Raw genomic sequence first — 19976 nt, forward strand, 5'->3', positions numbered from 1 at the left:
AATTTATTTGTACTTAAAAAAAACTTCCATTCTAAAAAAATAAATGATCAAAAATTAAAATTAGCTTAAGAAAGCAATGAACTAGAGTGTGACTCTTTCTCTTAATTCTACTTTTTAAAACAGAAAAAAACTTTAGCGTAAAGAGCGGGACGTTGAGGAGGAAAAGCCCCTTTCATATAGGAAGTAATTTATGTTCGTTTTAAGTTTTAATGTCGCTCCTTACTTTCAGTTAAAAAAAACTTTTTATGGTAAGATTCTAGTTAATTGACTTCTTGCTACCTCAGAAAGGGTTTAGGTTAGGAAAATGAAACTTTCAGGGATGAATCTACAGACTAAAGTATGTCCCGGGAAGGTATTTTGAAGCAACTACCTCCGCTCCTTCTCCCTCTAGACGGCCCTGACCTTTGATGACCTTTAAAAATCTTCTGCTTAATTGAAGTACAACAAAATCGTTTTTGGCTTCGTAACTTTGCTCAATTCCATTTTATAAGGTTTTAAAAATATGCAAATACATTTCCTAAATTTTGAAAAAAAAACATTGATTTGGCTCAAAATTCTATTCAAATAACAGGAATTGCATTTTCAGAACTAAAGGCAGAGAAAAAGCAAAAAGTAACTGAAAATTAAGGTAAAATGTTGTTTTGTCAAAATTTCAATAGGTATAGACCTGTCATGTAGGCAAATGTCAGGGCCCTCTAGAGCAAGAAGGAGTCGAGGTGGGTACTTTAAAATACCTTCCCGGGACATACTTTAGCCTGTAAACCCATCCCTGAAAGTTTCATTTTCCTAACCTAAACGCTTTCCGAGATACCAAGAAGTCAATTAACTAGAATTTTACCATATATATATATATATATATATATATATATATATATATATATATATATATATATATATATATATATATATCTGCTATTTCTAAACATAAAACTGTTCATTTATGTATGTATATATGAATGTATAATTTAATTCTTGAAAAAAGCTCCTTTTTATTTATTTTATTTTTTTTTAATTGGCACACTGGGTTTTTCTGGGCTGAAGAAACGACGTATTTAGGTCCTGAGTTCGAGAAAAATCGCTTAGAGCCTTAATTTAAAAATCGAAATGCATGTTAGCAACGTCACATTTAACACCAGGTTGGGAGCGGTAGATGGCAACTTAGTGAAAAACGATCGTAAGAAACATCACATTTATATACATTTCAAGAGCAAAAATTACATTTTTTCCCCTGGGAGTGGTTGTATTATTTTAGTATCTATGACGCATACAAAATTACCCAAGATGACAAATTACTCTGAAAGGCTAAAGAAAATTGCATGGAGCACACAAAAAAGATAATATTGAATTGCAAACAAAAATGTTGTACTACTAAATCTACGGTTAGAAGACAAAGAAAAATAACACTGAAATGAACGAACGTGTTAATTTAGCGTGAGTGAGTCTTTGATAGAAAAACAGGAATGAGCGGTTGAATTTACGCCAGAATTATTCAATTAAATTGAAATTGCTTGTTTTCATCCTAAAACGAAAAGATGGTATTTTAGTGTCTGCAAAGATGCATTTTGGCGTGCAAAATTACAAAAGATGACAAATGACCCCGAAAAGCTCAAGAAAAGGCATGAAATAAGAAATAGCAAAACTCAAATCGAATTCTAAACTAAAATGTTGCACAAAAAAAAATCTGCGGTTAGAAGACAAAGCAAAATTACAAAGAAATAAAAGAATGTATTAACTTAGCATGTGCAAGTCTGTGAAGGATAAACAGGAATGGAGGAATTTGTTTTTAGTATCTAAAGCACGTGCAAAATTACTTAAGATGAAAAATGAGAAAATGAGAGATGAGAACAACAGCAAAAATTACGTTGAGTTACAAACGAAAATGTGACTTAAAGCTAAAGAATAACACGATAATTTTGCTATTGCGTAATTCAGGTATTTCAGACATTACAATGTTGACTTGCCAACCGATGACTTGAAACTAAAGAATAAAACAATAACTTAAATACTTCAGAGGGCATTGGCATTGGAACATTCCTGGTTGCTATTAATTATACAACAACTCAACTAGGCAAAAATATAACAATCATAGAAAATGTGTTAAAGATATTTTTTCGGTATCTGTGACGTCATGCGAAATTACACATAATTTTGAACCAATGCGAACAGCTAAAGCAAACGCATGAAAAGGTGTCTAAGGTAATGATATATAAAAATGATGTACAACAAGATCTTTGGCTAGAAGATATGTAACAACAAGCATCACAACAAACCAGAAATAAAAGTAATATAAGAATAAATCTTTGGTCGGAAAATAAGCGACAGTTGACTCGAAGATCAAATCGAATCAGCAACGAAATTCAAGGTTAGAAGAGCATCAACAGTGAGAAACACAACGCCCCAAGAGAAAACGCCCCAAGAGAAAACCAAACCTATAAAACGGATGATTATTTTATGTATTAACAAGAAGGACGAATTGAAATCAAGCAAGACTTTCATAATTCAATTTAAATTCAATTATTAAATTCTATGAAATGAAATTTATGAATTTATAAAATCATATAAAATAATAAACGAAAATGATGCGCATTGGGATAAGTTAGATAAAGTTAAATTAGGCTATAAATCTTAGCAATTATTTAAAACGTAACCTTTCACCATCAAACCTTACATAAAACTCAAAAAGTTACCTCGCAACGCTGACTAAATCCAAGGCAAAAAAAAGGTGTTTTGATGGTGACAAGTTAGGTTGAGTTTCTAACCCATGTGGGATTTTTTTTCAGTTTTTCTTGTATTTTTGCTTAATTAACTTTTTATATAATTCAGCTTTTTGTTTGCAATTCGTTGTGGTTTTTGCTCGTTGTGCATCATTTTCGTTATGATTTGATGTGATCGTCACTGTTGCTTGTCTTTTAACCTCATACTTCGTTAACAATAATTTTCGTTTTTAATCTGTAGTGATCGTAATTTCAATTTGTCTTCTAATATCATATTTCGCTGGGCAGCACCTTCATTTGCTATTCAATGTGATTCTTCCTGTCGCTTGTTTTACGTCTTTTGTTTTACTTGTCCGGATTGACCGCAGATTTTGTTATGAATCATTTTCGTTTGCGATAAAAATAGGCTTACCAATAGTTACATAAAGAGAAATGGGAATGACGTAGTTATATATGACTAAAAACGAGGCCATGTCTTGATATACCAAACTTGCAGTTATCTCCAATTCTGGCTGGATGTACCAAACCATACCTAAGAATAATATAACTTTAGTATATTCACAACAAATCTAGAAACGGAAAGAAATTATTCACTAGAAAGGAAGAAATAAGTACGATGGACAGACAGAGCAGAACAGAAAAACATAGTAGAACTCAATCTCCCAGGTTGCGAAATTAGAGTAACAGTTTCCACTCAAATATTTCTAAAGTAGAGGGAATTATAGAACTGAGGACTCAAGCTCCTTCTTAATTGATGTATTTGACCGTTTTGGTGTCCCTGTAACTGAATCCTCCTTCAATTGAGCCCCAAGAAACCGAACTTAATTCGTGCAACTGCACCTACGTGCAACTGAACTCCCGTACAACTGAACCCCGGTGTTACTGATTCCTCGTGCTACTAAACCTATATAGCTGAACCCTCGTGTAACTCACTCCCCTACAACTCCCTCCCATTTAATTGAATCCACGTGTAACTCAAACTTTGTGCAACCAAATCCTCATTTAACTGAACCCCGTGCAATTCGATTCAATTGAACTCTCATGCAGCTTAATTACCGTTTAACTGAACCCTCATTAAACTGAGCCCCGTTCAACAGAATTCTGTAAAACTGAACACTCGTGCAACTCAACCCCCACTTAACAAAACACTGGAATAATGGGTATTACTTTTGGTTTCTATAATTATGAAATGATAGCTATTATTTAAATTTAAGTTAATAGCAAAAGCTGATTGCGCAATTACAGGGTTCGGACAGGTCGGTTCGTTTCAAATTATAGGCTCTGTCCTATTTTTATAGGATTTCCCGGGCCCAAATATAGGCCAATTATAGGATTCGGAAGTCCTCGGGATCAGATCTGTGGTAGATGGCGTGGGATGCCTGGTCACATAAATTACCAAGTTTCATCCCGATCCCCCCAATCTAAGCGTTTTCCATGATTTTAGGTCCCCCCAATGTCACCAGATCCGGTCGGGATTTAAAATAAAAGCTTTGAGACCCGATATTCTTCTAAATATCAAATTTCATTGAGATCCGATCACCCGTTCGTAAGTTAAAAATACCTCATTTTTTTTCATATTTTTCAGAATCAACCCCCACCCCCAAACTACCCCAAAGAGAGTGGATCCGTTCTGGTTATGTCAATCATGTATCTAGGACTTGTGCTTATTTTTCCCACCAAGTTTCAGCCCAACCCCTCCAATCTAAGCGTTTTCCATGATTTTAGGTCACCCCAAACTCCCCCCAATATCACCGGATCCGGTCGGGATTTGAAGTAAGAGCTTTGAGACACGATATTCTTCTAAATATCAAATTTCATTGAGATCCGATCACCCGTTCGTAAGTTAAAAATACCACATTTTTTCTAATTTTTCAGAATCAACCCCCCCTCCCAACTAACCCAAAGAGAGCGGATCCGTTCTGGTTATGTCAATCATGTATCTAGAACTTGTGCTTATTTTTGAGATTTAGATTTCCCCTCCAAACTCCCCAAATGTCACCAGATCCAGTCGGGATTTAAAATAACAGCTCTGAAACACGATATTCTTCCAAACATCAAATTCCATTAAGATCTGATGAACCGTTCGTAAGTTAAAACTACTTCATTTTTCTATTTTTCTGAATTAACGGGGCCCCCACTCCCCCCAGATGGTCAAATCGGGAAAACGACTATTTCTAATTTAATCTGGTCCAGTTCCTGATACGCCTGCCAAATTTCATCGTCCTAGCTTACCTGGAAGTGCCTAAAGTAGCAAAACCAGGACCGACAGACAGACAGACCGACAGAATTTGCGATTGCTATATGTCACTTGGTTAATACCAAGTGCCATAAAAACAGTATGCTACAATGAGATTAACCGAACAGACGGACCAAAGGATGATGAGGCGATAAACGATAAAAAGCTGATTCCGACAATCTTCCATGCAGGAGGGCCAACTTTGCACTTATATCAGGAACATCAAACTTACGAATTATCTTACCATTGCTATACCAAGGGGGGAGATAAAGTAAAAATTATAATAGCTGAAATAAAAAGTCCGAATCTGATTAACATCATTTCTCTTTAGAAGGAGATAAAGACCAGATAGATAAAGGACAGATTGATCACAGAATGTAGCATATAGCCTACCCAGAGCACGTCTATTATACTTCCCTCGACTAGCAACTATCTTAGAATAGCCCATTTGAATAACTGGGCCGTATTCACATCAGCCAGCCAGCTTTCAGCCAGGAAACACATAAGTAGCAAGAACTCCAGTCTCATTAAGCAGAGACTGCTAGCCTATATACTGATCTTTGCTCATTTCGGACAGGCCCAACATGACAAAAAACAAAACATAGGCTACTAAGTCAACACAACAGCATAGCCCAGGCAGAAGCAGCTTACTAAGCCCAACACAAAGCATTAGTTAAGTTCAAAAAGCTCAACAGTTGTAATTAATTATCAATCTACACCAAAAGACAGAAAATTGCAAATCATGAGCAATGTTCTTAGTGCTCTTCAGCCGAAAATATAGGAATAATAGGGTTTTAGCCAAAATATAGGCATTTTATAGGAGTGCATTAAAATATAGGAATCTATTGGAATTTATAGGCGAGTCCGAACACTGCAATTAAGATCACGGAAATTATTAAAAAGACATGGAACGCTGATAGGTCTCATTTTTTTCTGTTTTATCACTCCAGTACGAATAGAGCACTAAAATCGTATTATTAGCACTAAAATATATATTATTCACATTTATGCACTTTTAATATATTTCGTCATGACAACACCATCATAAAATGCCTTATAGCACCAAAAGGGAAGAGGGAAGGGGGGTAAAATGGCTTCCCTTGGTTCTGAAATATAAGTTTTGTATATCGTTTAAAATGCTCCTTTTTTGGTATTTTCATTGGGAAAATAAAACAAACAGAAATATTGGCAAAAAAGATTGTCCCATACATTTTGAACTATACATTTAATATCCCCCCTTCCTAGGTTTTATTAACAATGAGGATGGATTTTAATGGCTGAAATGCCAAGTTAGTTTTTATTTGACATACCAGGGGATGTTCACTAAGCCTCAGACAAAATAAGACAGTGATTCTGAATTCACAATTAAAGTTTTGATAAATTCATTTACGTGTTATACAATATATTATTAAAGCTTCTAAAATACGTTTTAAGATGTAATAAAGATTTTATGATTGAACAAAATGTTAGATAATGAAAACTTTATCATTTACATAAAGGAATAATTTTTTGTGTAAGATTCATTTCATAAGCCAATTTTTTTGGAATTTTTTTTGGAAGTTTTGGAGAATTTCAGACTAGGTTATCTGTTGTTTAGCTTAAAAAAAAAAAAATTCGAGGGCCCTTATGTTGAGTCTGGCTAAAACTGGTATCTCTACCTTGGGACTCGGAAAAAGATGAGATCAAATAAATAACACGTAGAAAAACTTAGAATAGTAGAAGGTATCTACTAATGGCAATAATAGTTCAATTTTTAAATTATTCATCAAGGCGGGGTTGCCACCGAAGTGGCGAGGCTATGTTCGTAACATTTTTGGTACGTCTTAAATAAAGTAAAAGGTTAATTTCTACGTTACACCCCTAAATACGTTACATTTTTGAATTTATGTCACAGTTATGTAACATTTTTGAATAGTCAATAAATTGCATGTTACCTGAGTAATCTATTTTTTGACGTGAACAAGTTTTGTTTTTCACGGTTTAATTACACTGACGTGAGTATCGACATTCTTTCAAATCACAATGTCACTAAATAATTCAGTTATCAGGAAGAGAAAATACCTATTTACTTACTCGCATGGTAAGTTAGGATAACATTCCCTTTCGTGAGACTATCATATGCAATGATGTATGAAAACAAACAGATTTTGCTCTGTTTTTTTCAATAGTCAACAACTTCCACTTGTGTCAAGTAGTTGACGATAGTGAATAAGGCGTATAATTCATAAAATTATGCGCCTTGTACACGAAAATATGTGATAAAATTTGTGCACGCTTCTCTCAGTGTGTTAAAATTAACAGGCTAGTCCTATTATATGTGCTAAAAATTGTATGTGGGACACTCGAAACCAATAGGCTGCTGACTTTTGTGACACGTGTTTATTATATATACGTCATTAGACTTTACAGTCCCTACCGGCTTTATTATATTTACACCTTATTATATTTACACATTATTATTTACAGTCCCTACCTAGTTTATTATATATACGTCATTAGACACGTGTTTATTATATATACGTCATATGTATATATACGTCATTATTATATATACGTCAATACGCCATTAGACTTTACAGTCCCTACCGGTGATGTTGATCTCCGTTTCTTAATAATGATAATTGATTTAAAACTCACAGCACAAAGCAATGTGAGGATAGTGGAGTAAAAAGAGAGAAAACAAAATAAACATCAGAAAAGAAAACAACACAAGAAAATAAATAACACATGAGTCCAACCAAATTAACAGAACAAACGGATAAGAACAAAGGTACGACACAATAAGTACAACAAAATCAACAAGAAAATTGTCAAAAGAACGGAATCAATGGAGCTTAGGAGTTGTTTTTATTGAGATTATAATAAAGAGAGAATACCGACTGTGCTAATGTAACAAAATGGCAGTTGAGCAAGTTTAACAAAAACAACTTTAAGCTTGCTGTGATAATTGAAAACATTAGGTTAAACATTAGTCATAAGTCATACTGAAATAACAGGGTGACCAAAAAAGATGCGTACTCATATTTTATTCGATAAAAATCATTTCTGACGAATGTCTTTTCTGTTGCAGGACGTGAAAGGTGAACCTATGGATGAGCGTTTGCAGCTATAGTTACCCCAAAGATAGTTGCCCCAAAAATTAGGTTCATCCCCAAAGATGAAAATATATTATATAGAAAATAACTTCTATTATTATTTCTCAGTACTTTAACTATACATTTTTCTTCTTGAATTTGACTTACTGCTTCTCTATATAAAGGGTGACCGAAAAAGATGCGTACCCATATTTTATTCCATAAAAATTCCATTTTTTAAAAATTCCAAAAAAATGAGCGTGGGAGGGGGCCTAGATGCCCTCCAATTTTTTTGGTCACTTAAAAAGGGCACTAGAACTTTTCATTTCCGTTAGAACGAGACCTCTTGCGACATTCTAGGACCACTTGGTCGATACGATGACCCCTGGAAAAAAAAAAAAAAAAAAAAAAAAAAAACAAACAAACAAATAAACACGCACCCGTGATTTGTTTTATGGCAAAAAATACAAAATTCCACATTTTTGTAGATAGGAGCTTGAAACTTCTACAGTAGGGTTCTCTGATACGCTGAATCTGATGGTGTCATTTTCGTTAAGATCCTACGACTTTTAGGGGGTGTTTCCCCCTATTTTCCTAAATAAGGCAAATTTTCTCAGGCTCGTAACTTTTGATGGGTAAGACTAAACTTGATGAAACTTATATATTTAAAATCAGCATTAAAACGCGATTCTTTTGATGTAACTATTGATATCAAAATTCAATTTTTTAGAGTTTTGGTTACTATTGAGCCGGATCGCTACTTACTACAGTTCGTTACCACGAACTGTTTGATTTTGCGAAAAAATCATAGCAGAGTGTACAGATTCAGTTTCGAAAACGTTTCCATTGTCGCAACTTTCCACCAAAATCTACGATTGTTAGCTGAGTTACGAAGTTTAGAGAGCATGGGACTATAGAGGACTTATGTTTTAAAGCCACAGGGGGAACTTATTCAGACAGGAAACAGAAGAAAACATAGCTGCAGTGAGGGACTCAGTAGAAGGCAGCCCTAGAAAATCAGTGCATAGACGCAGTCAAGAGCTCAGAATGACAAGGGAGTACAAGGACATGCAAGGACAGATGAAAATATTGCTGCAGTAAGGGAATCAGTGGGAGGCAGCCCAGGAAAATCAGTTTGTAGACACAGCCACGAACTCGGAATGACAATGGAGTCACTGTAACGTGTTCTTATGTTAAATTGAACAGTGAGGGACAGTGTAATTCATCAATGCAGCAATGTTTTCTTCTGTCCTTGCACTCTCTTTCCTGCCTGAATAAATTCCCTCTGCGGCTTTAGAACATAAGTCCACTACAGTCCCATGTTCTCTAAACTTCGTAACGCAACTATCAATCGTAGATTTTGGTGGAAAGTTGCGACAATGGAAACGTTTTCGAAACTGAATCTGGACACTCTGGCATGATTTTGTCATAAAATAAGTCGCCAGGGAGAACATCTTCTGCTGATTGGTCCAAGAAATTTCCGGGGCAACAAAAGCTGCAAACACTCATCCATAGATTCATCTTTCACGTCCTGCAGCAGAAAGAACATTTGTTAAAAAATGGATTTTTATCGAATAAAATATGGGTACGCATCTTTTTTTGGTCGCCGTTTGTATAGAGAAGCAGCAAGTCAAATTCAAGAAGAAAAATGTATAGTAAAAATACTGAGAAATAAAAATAGAAGTTATTTTCTTTATAATATATTTTCAAATATGTAATTATAAGCTGACGATTGTATTATCCTTTGAGTAAAAATCCCAGCCCCTTCCGAACGGTTGGACAAAATATCAGGCTATTAACAAAACATTTTTTTGCATGAGATTATGGCCAGCTGATACTGAAAGCATAGTTGAAATGCCAAAATGAGCCAGTTTTCGGTTATGATCAAAGCTATACCCAAATATCGAGGAAGGGGGAAGATCAGTTAAGCCGGCATTTCGAATTTTATGCTAGGCCATTTGCAAGTATCATGTCCACTGTTTTACATTGTAACCCCTCTCTCCCTTTGAGGCCCAATATATAACTATAAAAATATATTTAATCATTGTGTTGAATCTCGTGATGACGTTCTTCCTTGTTAATATAAGTTTCTACTATCTTCACTCTGATGAAATTCAGCTTCGTCTGAGTGATAACAATACAATTGTGAATACAGATATTATTAAAAAGGTTATTAAAAAGGTGGTATCTTAAATCTTTTCAGTTACCATTCTTAGAAGGAAAGGGCATGTGTAAGTTTGGTCAATCCTAGATCTAGTCATAGGCACCGGCAGGGGAGGGGGCAGGTAACCTTAGCCCCCCAGGAAATGTGGGACTATAAAGTCATTGAGCAGAATAGGGAAAAATATGGGAAAAATGTGAGGCCAGATTTTTAACTATAATAAGGAAAATACAAGTTTTAACTTAAATAAATATAATGCTTGTAGACAAATGTTTGTCTCTAAGCTTCATTAAAAAAAAATAAATCAGTTTAATCAACTGAAAGTAAGGAGTGATATTAAAACTTATAGGGAACAGAATTTATTAAGTAAATGAGGGGGTGCCCCCTCCTCGACACCTCGCTCTTCACGCTACAGTTTTTCAGCACTTTAATAAAAGCTACTTATTGCTCTAATTAAACGAGCCTTGTGTTTAAGAAGTGTTTTTTTTTACAGAATCGGGACAGAATTTAAACTTTAGCATAAAGAGCGAGGTGTTGAGGAGGGGCAATCCCCCTGATATACGTAATTATTTCTGTTCCTTTTAAGTTTTAATGTTACTTCTTACTTCCAACTGATAAACTTGTTTTCTATTTAATATGTGATCGTTTTTTAAGTAATAGCAGGAAAAATACTAATTTTTTATAATAATACTGGATGTTTTTATAGTACTCTCCATCTATATAAACATGATCATAAACAAACTCCATCTATAAATCCCTCTCCATCTCAAAAACAACTCCAGTACTCCATCTCAAGGAAAAATCCACTTCCCATAGAAATATCCTCAGGACAAATTAATCCCGGCGAAAATTTACACTAGATAATTATCCTCAACATCTCCACGCGTAAAATTGAATCGGTAAAGAGAAAGCAAGACATACAAAGAAATTTTGTTTATGAATTCTGGAAAAATTCAACCAGTGTAAAATTTCCCCTGAAAAGCTCATCCCCTGGAAAATTGCATCTCCGTGGAATATTCTCCCCTTGCCAAATCCTCCCAGCAGAAAATTCATCCTTCCCTGCCCATTCGAAAAATGTGTGCATACTTCCCAATAACAAAATTATACGGGAAAAATGGGCACATTGTATAACTTAAGAAACTTTTGCTAGGAGCTGTAGGGGGTCATTTTATCTCCAAAGACATAGTAATCGGTCAACTATGGTAAACAAAAAAGCTATCTCATAAGTTTTGATCATACGATTTTGAGAAAAAGTAGCATGGGAGGGGGCCTAGTGCTCCTCCAGTTTTTTTGGTCACCTAAAAAGAGCACTGGAAATTTCCATTTCCGTTAGAATGAGCCATCTCCTGACGTCCAATGCCCAATGGGTCAATACGATCACCGCTGGAAAAAAAAAACAACAACAAATAAACACACATCCGAAATCTTTCTTCTGGCAAAAACCTATAAAGTTCCTCATTTTTGCAGATATGAGCATAAAACCTCTACAGTAGGGTTTTTGATATGCTAAATCTCATGGTGTGATTTCCATTAGAATTCTATGACTTCAAGAGGGTTTTTCCACCTTATTTTTGAAAATCAGACATTGGTCAGATAGATTCGGAAAATCAGAACCTATATACATCGAACTATACTCGAATATATAATCGAACCTATATACATAAGGTATATAATAAATTGTAGTACCAAAATACTGGGGGACAAAGGGGGGGGGGTACAAGTGGCTTCCCTAGATTTTACAAAAATAAGTTTTAGTTTATTCGTTGAAAAAGCTCCTCTTCTGGCATTTTCACTCGAAAACAAAACAAAACAAAGTTTGTCCTTCTGAATTATACATTTAAACCCATCCACCCCCTCACTAGGTTTTATTTACAATGAAGATGGATTTTAAAAGATATAAACTCTATGTGTCTTGAACAGTCTTTGAAAGTATAAACAAATCAAATTGGATATTTGATATATGATGATATTAATTGTTGAAAGATCCGTCAGTTCAAGATTTTATTTCACTTTAATTTTTATTTTCATTAAATAAAAAAAACAAGTTTTTTCAACTGAAAGTAAGGAGTGACATCAAGACTTAAAACGCACAGAAATTACTTCGTATATGAAAGAGGCTGCTTCCTCATCAACGCCCCGCTCTTTACGCTAAAGTTTGACTCTTTCTCTCAATTCTTCTTTCTAAAACAGTAAAAAACTTTAGCGTAAAGAGCGGGGCGTTGATGAGGAAGCAGCCTCTTTCATATACGAAGTAATTTCTGTGCGTTTTAAGTCTTGATGTCACTCCTTACTTTCAGTTGAAAAAACTTGTTTTTTTTATTTAATTTCTGAACGTTTTTGAATCAATGAATGTTTTGATTTTGGCTCTCCGCAGAGGAATGATCAAAACGAAATTTGCATATTTTTTTTTTTTGGCTCAATGGCTTTCTCATAATTTTGATCGAATGATTTTGAGAAAAAAAGAGCGGGGGAGGAAGCCTAGTTGCCCCCCGATTTTTTGGTTAATTAAAAAGGCAACTAGAACTTTTAATTTTTTACGAATCTTTTTATTGGTAAAAGATTTACGTAACTTATAAATTAGCTTACGTAAAGAACTTTTGTATTCTCATGTTTTTATTACATATATGAGGGGATTCGCCCCATCGTCAGTACCTCGCTCTTTACACTAAAGCTTAAATTTTATCCCAATTCATTAAGAATGACCCCCTGAATCACAAAAGCCGTAGAATAAGTAGTTGAAATTACCGAAAATACTTTAGCGTAAAGAGCGAGGTATTAGAAGGAGGTGAGCCCCTCATATGGGTAATAATTTCTGTTTGTTTTAAGTTTTATTGCTGTTCCTTACTTCCAGCTGAAAAAGCTTTTTCACTTTTATTTTTTAATTGTTTTTTTTTAAATAATGCTAGTAAATCCTGCTCTCCCTTCATGGAAATTTTCTTCTCCCATTACAAATTCTCGAAGGAAAGTTCCCCCAGCATATCCCCCTCTTCTCAACCCCTCCCCCAAACCAAAAAAATCCTCCTGAAAACGCCTGTATACTTCCCAATAACCATTACTATATGTAAGCACAGGTCAAAGTTTGTAACTTGTTGCCCCTCCCACGGGGACTGTGGGGGAGTAAGTCGTCCCCAAAGACATAGTTATAAGGTTTTTCGACTACGCTGAATAAAATGGCTATCTCAGAATTTTGATCCGTTGACTTTGGGAAAATAATTAGCGTGGGAGGGGGCCTAGGTGCCCTCCAATTTTTTTGGTCACTTAAAAAGGGCACTAGAACTTTTCATTTCCGTTAGAATGAGCCCTCTTGCAACATTCTAGGACAACTGGGTCGATACGATCACCCCTGGGGAAAAAAAAAACAAAAAAACAAAAAAACAAAAAAACAAATAAACACGCATCCGTGATCTGCCTTCTGGCAAAAAATGCAAAATTTCACATTTTTGTAGATAGGAGCTCGAAACTTCTACAGTAGGGTTCTCTGATACGCTGAATCTGATGGTGTGATTTTCGTTAAGATTCTATGACTTGTAGGGGGCGTTTCCCCCTATTTTCTAAAATAACGCAAATTTTCTCAGGCTCGTAACTTTTGATGGGTAAGACTAAACTTGATGAAACTTATATATTTAAAACCAGCATTAAAATGCGATTCTTTTGATGTAGCTATTGGTATCAAAATTCCATTTTTTAGAGTTTTGGTTACTATTGAGCCGGGTCGCTCCTTACTACAGTTCGTTACCACGAACTGTTTGATTTTCAATGCTGTATGGAAACTGGAAAAGAAAATATTTGTGATATAATTCGTTTTCAGTGAAGTGCCAATGATGCAGTGGGCTTTAGTTTTTTACAGTTGAGGAAGGGGGCGGTATCCAAACTCTTGTTTGTGGTGAAACTTTTTCGTCTCGAACAAATTTAGAAAGAACTAATAAATTAAACTTAATATTTGATTTATAACTATATTAATTGCAGAAAGGTCATCAGTTCACATTTTTATTGTAATTTTAATGTTTATTCTCAACATTAAGTACAAAAGAAAATATTTGTAATTCGTTTTCAGTAAAGAACCAATAGCGCAGTGGGTTTTAGACTTTTACAGCGAGAGAAGGAGGCGATGCCCAAACTCTTGTTTGTAGTGATTTTCGTTAAATTTCAAGCTTGATTTGCTTATTCAGTTTACTTTTTACTCGTTTTAAGATTTATTTATTTGTTTATATTAGTATCTGTTGTATTGTTGTCTGTATTGATTGTTGATTTAATTTCTGTTCATTTTGGGTTTCACTTATACTTCAATAGCAAAATAAATTCTTTCGTTTTAAACAGGATTTGCATATTCATTTTAAGAATTCCTCGCTTTAAGATTTATTTATCCATTTGTGTTATTACTTGTTGTATGTTTTTTTGCTATGATGATTTATTTAATTCTTTTTCATTTTGGGTTTCATTTATTCTTTAATATTCATTTCTGGTCGTTTTGAGTTTCAATTTTAACAAGTATTTGTATCTGATGATCTTAAGTTTAAAATAGCCTTTACTTTTCTTTGAAGGACTTTTTTTTCAGAATTTTTTTTTTAAATTAATTTTTGCTCGTTTTTGATTGCACAAAGTTGCAGGTTTTTAAAAATTCCTTATTTCAAAATCGAACTTTTTTTCAACATCAAATCTTCATCAAAGTATCAAAATTAGAATCAAAATAACAATATCAAAATAAAAAATAACAAAGTAAAGAAAGCATCAAGTAAACAAGGTATCAATAAGCAACTTGCATAACTTACAGCCATTGCATCATAAATCAAAGTTGCCACGTAAGTCACAAAAGCCAAGTATTGAAGTAAACAAAGTGTCAAATCAACAATAAGTTTAATACTAGTAACAATAAGTTTCAAAGTAACAGTAAGCGAGTTGCGTAACTTAGAGCCCTTTCCTCGGGTTTGCGGGCGAGGGGTTCAACCCGAGAAGCATAGTTATTTGGCTTTTTAACTTATGAAAATTTGGTCGGGTCCAATTGAGGAAAAAAGGTACAAAGGAGGGGAGGGGGTGGTTTCCCTCTCACAACTTTTGACTATTAAGAGGGAATGAGATTACTAGCCGACTGAGCTGTTTTTAGAAAATGAGGAGTTTTTAGAAAAAGACCCAATAAAACATCCAAACCTTATGGTCTTTATGATATTTAGTTTTCCAATGTCTAAACCTTAGTAACAGAAAAAAAATTCGAAAAGAATAAATAACTTTACAAAAAAGATAACCATTCACAAGCGGCATATAGAGCTATCTTTCCATTTGCACTGCAAATGGGTTAATATTAGGGGGTTGGGTTTAATGCTAGGGGTGGGCGGGTCTGGCTGTGCACAACCTTCCCGTGGTGGCCCTGTTTTTACTAATCTTAGTGCACAACTATAAACACCAATAAAACATCAAAACCTCATAGACTATTGTCAGACCTTTAGTTCTATATTGTCTAAATTAATTAAAAAACTAATATAATTTTGAACAAGAGATAACCATTCACAGTATAGGATATAGCTATCCTTCCATTTGCACTGCAAATGGAAGGATTTTAGGGGGCTAGGTTTAATACTAGGGTGTGGGCAGGCCTGGCTGTGCACAACCTTCCCAACTAAAAAAAAAATAAAACATCAGAAGCTTATTGCCTTTATGACTTTTAGTTTTTTGTTGTGTAAAACTTAGTAACAGAAAAAAATTAATTATAGAAAACTTAAAATAATTTTACATAAGAATTAACCACTCACAAGAAGTAGGCTATACAGAGCTACCTTCCCATTTGTGCGGAAAATTTGAGGATATTAGGGGGTCAAATTTAATCCAAGGAGGGTGTGTCATTTGAATCCCCTCCAAAGTTTATGCAACCATCTCTTCCATAAAAACCTTATACGCTCTGCAAAATAAGTGACAGCAATTCCCCCGGGCTCAGGGGGAGGTGGGGCTATGTCGACCCCAAAGTTTTTGTTATCTGATCGTTAGACTGGTCAAACAAACTAGGATCATTGGACCTGCCCCTAGCCTCAAGAGGCTTGTGGCAACCTCAGAGTTTTTATTATCTGATATTTGAACTATTTCTAACAAACTGCCTATCTCAAAATTTTATCGGATGTGTTTGGGGAAGAGGGCGTGGGGGAGGGGGACTAATTGCCCTTCAATCTCTTTCAACTCTTTAGAAATCAAGAACAACTTCAATTTTCAGTCTATTGAGCCCTCTCTGAAGTTTTTACGAGCATCCCTTCTATAAGAACCATATTTAACCCCAGGACATAACTTACAACTCGCCCAAGAGAGCTAGTAATATTACAATAGACAAACAAAGAGATGTCAAAATACCTTGAAGTTATTTTAGAGAGACAATATCACCCATGCACGCAGCACTGTTAAGGGATGCGAGCAGAACATTTCGCTTCCTGGTATTTAAGAAACAGCTTAACAGCTGTTCTTGCTGTTAACAGCAACAGCTTGCTGTTTCCTGTTAACAGCTGTTAACAGGAGTTCTTGCAACGTAACTTATGTGAGTCCTGTCTTAAGCCTAGAACACACGTGGCTTTTTTTCGTAGTCGATTGGGTAAATCGGTACCGAATTGTAAAGAAAGAAAACGGCACAAATTTGAGCATCAAAAATGTTCTAATTTTTGCCGTCGATTTACAAAAACGGCACCGAATTTCATCGTTATCATAACAAAACAGGAATTCTCAATCGTTCCCTTTTCTTCAGCAGTAAAATCAAAAGATCTGAATAATAATGATAATAGTTAGATATTTAGTAATGAAAGAACTTCGTATTTTAATAATGAAAGAGTTTGAAATTTAATTTTTTTTTTATTAAATAAAATTAAGAAATAATAAAATTTTAATAATGAAAGAACTTAATAATAATAAAAAATTAACTAAATAATAAGTTGAGATAAATCATGCAGCTATTGATAATCTGCAGTTGACTAATAGTGTCTATGACGCATAGTTTTAAAAATCTCGTGCAACGAAAGATTTTTTTTTACCACTATCATTCACCCACTGAGCTGCAGAAACCAGTGCAGTGCCAGTCACCCACCAGTGCAGTCACCAGTGCAAACCAGTGCAGTCACCCACTGAGCTGCAGTGCCCGAAAAAAGCTACATGTGTCAGGCCTTTTAGTAGGAAATGGGGTGATTTCTGGTTTCTATGAGGCTCAGTTGGTAAAATTGTCCAAGTAAAAAAGATATAATTTTTAACATTCTATTACTATCTCATTTATTGTTTTACAATACTTCTTGACTACACAGGCTCTTGTATCGGCCGTGTGGCAAATGGGGTCCAACCCTAGGCCACATATATCCGGGCAAAGATTAACCCAGTTTGTCACCACAGGACATATATTACCACTTTGTTGGATGAAGATGAATTGCTCACTGAGTGGATTAAATATTCTGGGAAAAAGTGATGAATTAAGGGAAAAGGGAAATTAAAAAAGGGAAAAGAAAAAATGACGGGCCTAAAAAATCAAATGTGAAGTGAAGACTACAGGAGACAACAAAGAAAATAAAGGGGGAGGGGCTTACCAAGAACTGGATCGTAGTGAAATCCGTATTTGAAGGCAGTGAAAAAGGCAATTTCCAAAACTAGTAAAGCAATGAAAAAAAGTAAGAACCAGTTCATCTTCCTAAAAAGAAACAAATAATCAGAGAGTAAAAAATAAATACAGAGGAAGGAGAGAAAAAAAAAGAAATGAACCATCAGGAGTTAGCTCCAAGATTTAATACAATGATCGTGCTTTGTAGAGCCCAAATTATTTTACAGGGAACTTATTGGGAATTACGGTGACATCAATATTTTCTTTTATTGGGTTCCGTCTCGTAATTAGAGAATCACTAAGCCAATCACTTACCGAAGACAGCAAAACAAGGAAAAGTCAAACACTAAAAAAAATAATAATTTTCAAAAAAATATTTTGAAATGGGTCTGTAATTCAAAAGATTTTCGACACTAACGAGCTTTTGTTTCAAGACTAAACATATGATAATTTTTTTGAGAATCCACCCTTTAGTAAATCATAATTAAGTCAGTGATATAATTAAGTTAGAGATAGTATAACCACAAAGAGTTTACTTATAAAGAATCAAGACTTTTCGTTCTCTTTAATGGCTTAAAATTTCACACAGGAACTATCAAGTTTTGTAAGCGCACGGTCATTGGCTTCACTTTGTGGCATACTATTAACCAATAATGCTATTGGCTAACAAAAAGTCACAGATGTTGAACAACGAAATTAAATTATACAGTTATCTTAATATTTTTTTTAGGAAAATCTTGAAATATCCTGAAATTTTCTTCAAGAATTTGGTAATGGTAATGACAAATTTTGTTATCAAAAAAATCTTATCAATTAGGTTTGAAAAAGGCAGGGTAATTTATGTCTCCTGATATTTTATTACCTTGTCTGTCGGATTTGTTGCTCAGCATTATTTAACCAGAAGCAATAGTTAACCTTGTCTTTAGAAAATAAGGCTATTTTAGTCCCAAGAAATAAGGAATAAAGTGATTGGCTTGTGAAAGTATATAAAAAAAATAAACCAATGGAATTAAGCACACTTTTTAACACGGACAGAAAAGTCTCTTTTTCTTTTTTGCAGAGCGAGAAGCTGGAAGTATGAGGAGTGAGGCATTATTTACAGGCACCGTGTACGTTTTTTGGCGTTTTTTTAATGATTGGAGACGTCTTTCTCTTCCTTTTCTTTCAGCAAGACAAGGCACTTTTCACCTCACCTGGCAGCTGAAATTAAGATGTTATATAGGATGCACCGTGTTACATGCACTGTGTACACTTTTTGGCGTTTTTTTAATGATTGGAGACGTCTTTCTCTTCCTTTTCTTTCAGCAGGACAAGGCACTTATCACCTCAGCTGGCAGCTGAAATTAAGATGTTATATAGGATGCACCGTGTTACATGCACTGTGTACACTTTTTGGCGTTTTTTTAATGATTGGAGACGTCTCTCTCTTCTTTTTCTTTCAGCAGGACAAGACACTTTTCATCTCAACTGGCAGCCGACATTAAGATGTTATATGGGAATTTGTTTAACCAAAAGCTCCCGGATTCGCGGCGGCTAAGTTTGCTGACTCACAATCACTGACACCCCAAGCTAAAGGATTTGCTATTCCAGACATTAAATGGGGTTATCTGGGTTTTTTTATGGCATATTTCTAAGGAATAATGTGATTGGGTACTAAAAATACCGTCACAGATGAAAAAGCAAATATATTAAAGGATACTAATTGCCCCTAAGTTATAGAGAAGTAGTTATTTTTATGTTTGGTAAAGCCAAAGCCAGACACGGGCTACAGCTTAATAATCCTTAATTTACAGTGAACCCAGGTGAAGGAGATGGGTTATTCGGGCCCGGGCTGAAAGGTCCAGCCTCAGGCTGATTATTTTTTGGTATCTAATTTTATTGGAAAATTCCCTTTCCCAAAAATAAGTAACTCTTTAACTGTAAAGTAGTTCACTGGCCTTTTTAAACTAGGTCAACTGTAACATTAGAGTTTATGTACTAGAGGAAAGTAAACGAAACTATGATTTCATATATATTGAAAAGAAAAGAATATGGATGTGTAAAACAAAATGCTTACATTTTTTTCGTAATTTCAAATATTTTGCTGTGTTTTTTTGTGAATCCTTATTATTGCTGAAGACGAATTAGAGCATATTGATCGTCTCATAGATAGATAGATAGATCTGTCACTGTCTGTCATTTTCTGTCACTGTCTGTCATTTGACTGTCACTGTCTGTCATTTGACTGTCACTGTCTGTCATT

General features: G+C 34.7%; 1 protein-coding gene across 1 annotated transcript in view; it reads right to left on the minus strand.

The window, feature by feature from the left end:
- Positions 1-19976, minus strand: part of LOC136030707 (phospholipid-transporting ATPase IF-like) — a 156788-nt gene that overhangs the window by 108427 nt on the left and 28385 nt on the right. The window contains exons 8-9 of the mRNA XM_065709778.1: positions 17724-17824; positions 3127-3246 (exon numbers count right to left, since the gene is read on the minus strand). Coding sequence (XP_065565850.1) covers positions 3127-3246; positions 17724-17824 — 221 coding nt within the window. The remainder of the gene's footprint in view (positions 1-3126; positions 3247-17723; positions 17825-19976) is intronic.

Source organism: Artemia franciscana, chromosome 8 (assembly GCF_032884065.1).
Source record: "Artemia franciscana chromosome 8, ASM3288406v1, whole genome shotgun sequence".
In the NCBI taxonomy this organism is placed as follows: domain Eukaryota; kingdom Metazoa; phylum Arthropoda; class Branchiopoda; order Anostraca; family Artemiidae; genus Artemia; species Artemia franciscana.